Consider the following 8,273-nt stretch of genomic DNA (forward strand, 5'->3'; position numbering starts at 1 on the left):
ATTCTGTGCGCAATACATATATTTAATAACTTCCCTGGCAAAAAAAGGGAACTGTTTTAATTCACCTATAACAGACATTAAGGGAGCATATTATAGAAAATATGTTTAAATTAATTAGGCACTTTTGACTACTGGAATCTTAAAAAAACAAAAACAAACAAACAAACAAAAAAAATATATATATATATATATATATATATATATATATATATATATATATATATATATATATATATATATATATATATATATATATATATATAGTTTTTATTTGTATGTGTCTATTTCTAACCGTATATATTTTTAGAAGAGCATGTGGTAGGCTAAAAAATAGTACATTTTAATGAGGCAATAAAAAAATACATACATTATCACTATTTACTTTTTAGCTTTTGTTGTTGTTTTTTAGTGTAGAAATTAATTTGACTGTCCAACAAGGATACGCGTATGCATGTTATTTCTACTAAAACTATTTTTCATTGATTAATCTAAATAAAACTGAAATTTGGTTATTTTTTTGAAGTCAAAATAACTAACACAGTAAAACACAATCAAAACAAAATAAATTATTTTTGACAAGTTGAAACAACGACGTTATCTGCTTTTGCAAATAAACATATTTAGCTTATATTGCAGTCCTATAAAGAAACGATCCACAGCAACGAACGGATTCCCGGTTGCTAGGAGTCCATGCAAAGCTCGACCGCCATCTACTGGTGCAACTGAATAAAGCAGCTCCGAACTTGAGCGTAGAAGAAGAGTTACTTCCGGCAGCGAGTGAACGCTGGGATGGCGCTGCACCGTCAAACGGAATTCGCCCTCTGTTATGTGCGCTGATCCGGTTCCTTCAAAGACACTCGCGTCCACGTCCTTTTAGCTTAAGGTATATACTTATTTCCTAACCTTCATTCATACGCAGTTTGTTTTAAAGTCTCGCGTGGGCTTGGGAAAGCGAACGGTTTGTCAAGCCGTAACGTTAACTCTACCACAGCTTCCTCACTGACAGCTGATTAGATTTACAACAGGCGGTCAGTGTGAGATGTTCACACACTTTTCTTCTTTTAGGGACTGTGTGACAAATCAGGTAATCACTTTATGGTCCTAATAACAAGAAGTGTCGCTGTTAGGCTTAGGGCTTGCTCAGTTTTCCGTGCTATCATGAATGAGAGGCGACACGTCTGAAACTAACTCGCTCTCGTTCAGAAACCAAGGAAGTTATAGCGCCCTGTCGAGTAGGATTTCTGTTCGTTTTCTATAAGTGTGTTTTGTGCTCCTAAACCCGTTCAGCTGCTTGGTACTTATATGTTGGAATGTGTAAAGCCATAAGACTGATGGATTATGACTCGTTTCTGATTAAGTGTGTTTTTGTTGTTTGCAGAAGAATGTGTTTTTGTCAATGGGTGTGAGTCGGCTTGATGTTCTGTATAGAAGGCTTCTCCTCACCAAACTCTTCATTCAAGGATGGGGAAAGCCAGAAGACCTGAAAAGGTAACACACACACACACACACACACACACACACACACACACACACACACACACACACACACACACACACAAGCAAGCAATGAATCTTCAGTGAGTTCACATTTGGTGTGATTAATGAGGGTTAAATAATAATTAGTAGTGGCGTGAAGTATGTGTTATGAATTATGTTCTTATTAAATTAAGGTGGACTTATATATATATATTATTGTACCAAAAGGATGTTCCAAAGAAAAGAAAAATGCATAAAAATAAAATATTTTTTTTGAAGAAAATATACATAGCAATTTATTTAAAACCTCTCAGTAATGGCAGTTGTGTCGATATCAAGCTGCTTGACATGAATGAAAACGAGTGATCCCAATTTATTTAATTGTTTATAATATTTGTTTAATTGTTTAGTTAATATAATTCTTTTTTATATAATTATTTATCGGATATTACAGAATATTTGCATTCCGGAAGATTATTGGCAACAGGGAGAAATGCAAGGATCTGGTACAAAGAGACTACCCAGTGTTTATTGACAAGGTAAATCCAAATCTATCTTTACTTCTATATAAAAAATTTATTCACAAAGACACACATTATATATTTAATGTATAAAATGTGTGTAATAATTTTTTTTTTTTTTTAATCTATGTTTGTGTTTTTTGTATAAACACCTATTCAGCATAACTGCATTATGACCCATTAACTGTGTTACCACTTTGCCCGAAGGTAGAAGATCACACAGATTGCAAAATTCACAACGGTCATTTCATATCGCCGCTGGAGCACTTTGTCCCGGGCATCTTGCCAGCTGAGTCCGTCAAAGCCCGGTAACCAAAACAAATCGCCCACAAACACTGAATGCAAATGTCAAAGATTAATGTGACTTATTGTGTGGCTTGTATTCAAAGTCCTTTCAAACGAAAACTTTCCTGCTAGGTTCCAATTTATTGTACCTAAGAAATGGAAAAGGCACAGACCAGTCTGTATTCACCTGGCTGGAACAGGAGACCATGTGAGTGTGGAAAATCTGTGACCGTTTGCTCAGTGCCCACTTTTAATGTACAGATGTGTTTTGAAACATCTTCCCAGTCATCCGTGTCGTGCATCAGTAACCTATATTCCAGCTGATGTTAAAATTTTCTTTTTGATTTATTGATATTAGTCAGTATTGGTTGTTTTATAATTATTATACCTGTTTTTTTCTACATTCACTTTTTAAAAACAAAAAATGTAATAAAATTGCTGAATGCAATTTAAAGAAGTCTCAAAATGAATTTAAAATTTTATACTGTATTGTACAGTGATGCATAAATGCAGCTGTAGTACCTTTTTTAAATTGATTTACTGTCCAATTTAATTTCTATTTAATGTACTGGGTTTTGTTTTTGGACAAATATTTAAAATGGTGGAAAATGATACATTTCTGTCCACAGGTATTTTATCTTTGTGTGTGTGTGTTTTTGCAGTTTTTTTGGAGAAGACGAACGCTAATGGCCAGACCAATGGTTAAAGAATCAGGCATTGCATCTCTACTGTTGGAGAATCCTTATTATATCCTTAGAAGTATTAACCTGCCGATCGCATGTTAGTTTGCCATGTATACCCTAGTATCAAGAACGACTTCGATCTTATCTGACACCTCCTTGACTCTGCTCTGTACACGGATACAGAAAACCTAAAGACCAGCTGTGAGTGTTTGATTACTCGCTGCCCTTATGTCTTTAGAAGAAACGGTGCGTGTTCACAGCGTATATGCTTTGTGTTTCTGATGCAGCCGCTCCAGTCTGAAGAACGTCTCCGATCTGTTTGTGATGGGTGGAGCGCTGATCCTGGAGTCCGCTACACTGTTACACTGGCTGGAGCGAGAGGGCTTCTGGCCCCTGGGAATGACCGGTATTTCCATGGGTGGACATGTATGTTCTGTGTTCCTCCTTTACATCTGATTTAATTATTTAACGCTGCTTGCAATCAAATGTGTTCTGAAGAAGCCGTTCCTGTGTAACATGTCCATTTTTATCCTAGATGGCGTCATTAGCTGTAACAAACTGGCCCAAACCAATCCCACTCATACCTTGTTTATCCTGGACGACTGCTTCAAGTGTTTTTACCACAGTAAGATTTAAGACGTGTTAATGTTGCCTACAAGAAGTTTCAGATCGGTCGTATTTATAAGACACTGCATAATCATAATTACCAGTAAGAAACACATTTTTAGTTCAGATTTATCAAGTCAGTGGTCGCTGGTCAAAATTGAGTTTTAAATGTGAAAATTTAGTGTATTTTAATAATTTTTTAATATAGAAAAATATTTTAATCACCAATAATTGCATTTTCTAGAAAATACTGGTTATTTAGTGACTTTATGGAATGTAAAACACGGTGGCAAGCAATTACACACAGTGCATAGCTTTTGTCCTTAATTTTATGGCATTATCTCTGAAGAGCTTATACCTTTTGAACGTACAGTATATTTGTCAGAAAATGAAAGTGAAAGTGAAGCAGCAGTGTTTTATTGTTATTAGTTAAGAATGTTTTCTTTTGTGTTTCTGACTGATCTTCAGTGCCTTTGTTTTGTCTCAATGCACACCAGTAATGTTTTTTTTAAGTCATGTTGATGAAAATGTATTGTTCTAAATGAACAATGTCCTAATCCTGGTTTAGTTTAAAGGGCCGTTCACACCAAGCACAATAACTATAAAGATAACGATATTAGCATCCATATCAGTCAACGGTATCGTCTGTTTTAGCAGGATGGATTCTGGTTGGCTTGCCATTTTTGTATCCATCCTCACCTAGAAAAAAATGATTCCAACGATATAATTTATCTGTGCCTTTATAGTTATATCGTAATATCATTAATACTACAAATTTTACAGCTTTTTAGAACTATATCATTATAGTTATGCTTGGTGTGAACAGGCCTTAAGACTTTTACAGTTCCCATTTACAGTTATTCTGGTTCAGTTCATTGACTGATTCAACTAACCTAAATTAAAAGGAAATAATTTTAGGTAACTAGGAAACTAGGTGACTTAACCCATTTAATCAAAGACTTTTTATTTTTACTACATGCGGTGCCCTAGAGTATTTCCTGTTCAGCTTAATAGTTTGATTGACCTCAAATAAATTGAAGTATTTCCTTTTTTTCTGTTTAGTTTTTTTTACATCTATTAAAAATTGCTCTGCAGGGTGTTTTAAGTCGAGCTGTGAATTGGAGAGAACTGGAAAAGCAGTATTGCGCACACCCAGTCTATGAGGAAGAAATCATCAATATGTTGGAGTATTGTGGAGTAGGTAGTTTATTCTGTTTTATATGAAGAACTTCACAAATAATCTCAGACGAAGATGTGATTTGTTTCTTACGTAATGTACCACATGACTCGTGTTGAAGGTGCAAAATTTTTGATATACGCCTGTGATTTTCAGACGGACTCATTCCGGATGGGCCAGGAATTCGTAAAAAATGCCCCAGGCAGCTTTGACAGTCTCTCTGACCTGGATCTCACCCATGACCTTCTTGACCTCCACTCACCAGAAAGGGACCACCAGATGGGGCTGCACTCCACTTGTTCTCAGTCTGGGACTGGAGGTCACTCCTCGGACTCAGCCCTGCTGATGGGCCAAAGAGAGAGAGACGGGCTGGATCAGATGCTGTCCGCTGTGAGCAGCAGCGGTCCTCATTTGGACATGCTACACGCTAAAAACATCAGCTGCGGAGCCGCTCAACGGCATTCGCTGCAGCTGGAGTCCCTGTGCTTCATGAAGGGCGTTATGGACGAATGCACACACATCGCCAACTTTTCAGGTACAGGTCCGCTATTGTTGACGTGATCATGGTTAGGTTCCCACCTTTGATCCTCTGTTGTTGTCGCATACTTTGTCTCCAGTGCCTGTAGATCCCAGTCTGATCATTGTAGTCCAGGCAAAAGAAGACGCATATGTTCCACGCACCGGAGTTCGCAGTTTACAGGAAATCTGGCCTGGCTGTGAGGTCCGCTACCTCAATGGCGGCCACATCAGTGCCTACCTCTTCAAACAAGGACTGTTTCGGTGAGTCGGACTTAAAAAAAAATAGAAGCATCATAGATTTATCATAAATGTAGTCTGTGTTTCATATACTGTATTTCAAATCTTCTCGAGTCATATGCCCGGTTCAAAAGAATGCATTGAAAGTATGTAATTCAAAAGAATGATTCATTTATGAATCTCTGCTTCTCTTATGAATGTGGTTAGTGGGGAAGTCAAGCTTATTAGTGAATAACAACACTTCTCACAAGCTTCAGAACATTAGAATATACGCAAATAATATTCCCTAACAACATTGTTATTTATGGTGTGTATGTTTTCAGTCCACATATTTTAATTCTGAAATATTAAGCAGCACACTGATAATAATGAGTGAAACTATTATTCCCCATTGAGCACATCCAAAATAAGTTTTTATTTACATAATATAGGTGAGTGTACTGTGTATATGTACTGTGTATATATAAATACACACACTAATTATATATGACAGAGAATTTTTTATTCAAAATATATATCGTGTGTGTTTATATATGCATATTACATACAAAATATATTTAACACAAAACACATTTACAGCACTAATAATGCATATAAATAAGAATGCACCGAAAACAGTCTATATAATATAATGTATGGTGCGCCGTTTGACGCTCCGCTCAGAAATGTTCTTCTGCTCGTTTAGTAGCCTACCGCTCGTGCTCAGAGTCCGCTCCAATAATGCTCCGACAGGAAATTGCTGTGGAATATACTTCCTTTTTGCAATAGAGCTACTGCTCTGCTCACGTGCTCTGATGATAATAATAGCTTCGTGGGAATATATACGTTAAATTATATATTTTTAAAAATCTGATTCTGTTGCATGAAAATGAATAAAAATTAATGTGTTGCCATTAAATAATACGGGAACAATTTACAATAAGGTTCTTTTAGTTGTTAACTAACATGAACAATGAACCATACATTTATTACAGTATTTATGAATTTGTCTTAATGTTAGTTAATTATAATAGTTGTTCACTGTTCATTGATGTTCATTCAGGGTGCGTTAACTGCCAACAAGCACAACTGTTGATTTTGTTAATGCAACATTAATTATAAAATAATAACTAATGAACCCTGTTGTAAAGTGTTACTGTTATTAATATAAATTCTGTCCAGTTTTGTTACTCTCAGTGAAAGTGTGTATATATATTTTTTTATTCGGTATCATTAAAATTGTTACATTTTAAAAAGTTTTACAAAATTACTTTAATAAAAGCATTTTTGGTTTCGGTTTTGGTCCAGTTATCGTTCATTTCAATGCATCTCTAGATTTAAATGTTTTGCAATAACTTTTCAGCAGCTAACTTTGCCTCACATGCATTTTTTCATCGTTTTAATTGTAACACATTACATTTTTAATGTTTTTAAATGTATATTTGATCAAATAAATGCAGTTTTTATAATGCATACTATTTATTTGGTTAATTTGTAGCACACTGCTTGTTATCAAGCGAATCAAGTGTATAGATCGATTTGAGATGCATGTAATAACATTTCCTGTTTCATCCCTTGTTCACCTCTAGGCAAGCAATTTACGACGCCTACGACCGGTTTCTTCAGAAGTATTCCGGCCTATAGCCACAGATTTATTTTTGGTACTCGGTACTGACAAGAATGGTTGGATTTTGAAAGTATGATGTGGAGATGTCGATCATGAGTATGACTGTGACTCTTGCAGAAGATTGTGTTATTGGAACTAAACCTGGTGCTACCAAAGGACGTCAGTGTGATACACCTCATAACTTACATACGCTCAACCCATACAGAACCTTGTCTTCCTGACCTCATTGCCTTTAATCGTATGCATCATCGTGACTAAAACACATTTCACTAAACGAAATGAAGATGTGCCTCCAAACCATAATCCACTTACATATAAAGGTGTCTTTAAACCTCTTCATGTCGCGGATCTCTGAAAAATACAGTATTTTGGATTGTTGGGCGAATAAATGAATTTGATACGAATGCGATATTTTTGTTTTGCCAACTGAATTTTCTAATTATAGTCTAATTTTATAAAGTAATGCATTAGAAAAAGGGCAAGGGCACTTTTTAATCTTGCATATGTATCTCATTACAAAAAAAGTAAAAATTGAGTTCATCAAGTCAATATATATTTCCAGTTTTTAAACGGGTCTTTAGCAACGACTAGTGCTCATGAGACAGAACTCAGGTCCTGATGGCCAAAAAAAATATGACCACAATTCAAAATATACATTTTTCTCTGAACTCCTGCGTGGTTTTCAATCCCTTAAATCCTAATCACTGCCAATTGCTACGGTAACAGCTAACAATCATAAGGTTTCAATGGACTGAAATGTTTTATGTATTACTGCTGGCACTTTATCTGACCTATCCTGTTCAATATTCACTGTATTCATCATGAGCCATCCGTTTGTTTCTCCACTCTAAAAATAAAAAGACAAACCACAGTATTTGTGTCATTTTTTTTTTTATTGAAAAAAAAATCAAGTCACAAATGCTGAGAGTGAAATATAATTACTATATGAGATCAGGTACCAAATTATTATATAGGATATAATAGATTGACAACACAGTAATATGTCAAATGTAGTTATTTTATAACTATTACTAAAGGGTTATAAAAAATGAGTACACAATAGTATTAATAATTGAAAAATACAATGGTGCACGTATTATACAGTCATCCGTAATAAATTACGTATAAGAAATATAAGATACGGAAGACATAATTTTGTAACA

General features: G+C 35.1%; 1 protein-coding gene across 2 annotated transcripts; it reads left to right on the top strand.

The window, feature by feature from the left end:
* The first annotated feature begins 734 nt into the window (after positions 1–734).
* On the top strand, positions 735–7,981 carry abhd18 (abhydrolase domain containing 18). 2 transcript variants are annotated; one of them, XM_043257018.1, is made up of 13 exons: positions 735–883; positions 1,379–1,488; positions 1,931–2,015; positions 2,205–2,305; positions 2,415–2,490; positions 2,945–3,029; positions 3,139–3,166; positions 3,253–3,391; positions 3,501–3,590; positions 4,667–4,768; positions 4,905–5,283; positions 5,366–5,528; positions 7,073–7,981. In XM_043257018.1, the coding sequence occupies exons 2-13, from the start codon at positions 1,397–1,399 to the stop codon at positions 7,125–7,127; spliced, it is 1,395 nt and encodes a 464-aa protein (XP_043112953.1). In that variant the 5' UTR covers positions 735–883; positions 1,379–1,396; the 3' UTR covers positions 7,128–7,981. The 2 variants fall into 2 exon arrangements, with proteins under 2 accessions (XP_043112953.1, XP_043112952.1); XM_043257017.1 differs by lacking the exon at positions 735–883 and adding an exon at positions 928–1,084.
* Positions 7,982–8,273: the final 292 nt, after the last annotated feature.

The sequence above is a fragment of the Puntigrus tetrazona genome, chromosome 14 (assembly GCF_018831695.1).
Source record: "Puntigrus tetrazona isolate hp1 chromosome 14, ASM1883169v1, whole genome shotgun sequence".
In the NCBI taxonomy this organism is placed as follows: domain Eukaryota; kingdom Metazoa; phylum Chordata; class Actinopteri; order Cypriniformes; family Cyprinidae; genus Puntigrus; species Puntigrus tetrazona.

Excerpts from the sequence above, each read along its gene's own strand:
- abhd18 (XM_043257017.1), top strand. The coding sequence starts at position 1,040 with ATGTTCACACACTTTTCTTCTTTTAGGGACTGTGTGACAAATCAG. Across the intron at positions 2,491-2,944 it reads TGGCTGGAACAGGAGACCAT|TTTTTTTGGAGAAGACGAAC; the intron begins GTGAGTGTGGAA and ends GTGTTTTTGCAG. Across the intron at positions 4,769-4,904 it reads ATATGTTGGAGTATTGTGGA|ACGGACTCATTCCGGATGGG; the intron begins GTAGGTAGTTTA and ends TGTGATTTTCAG.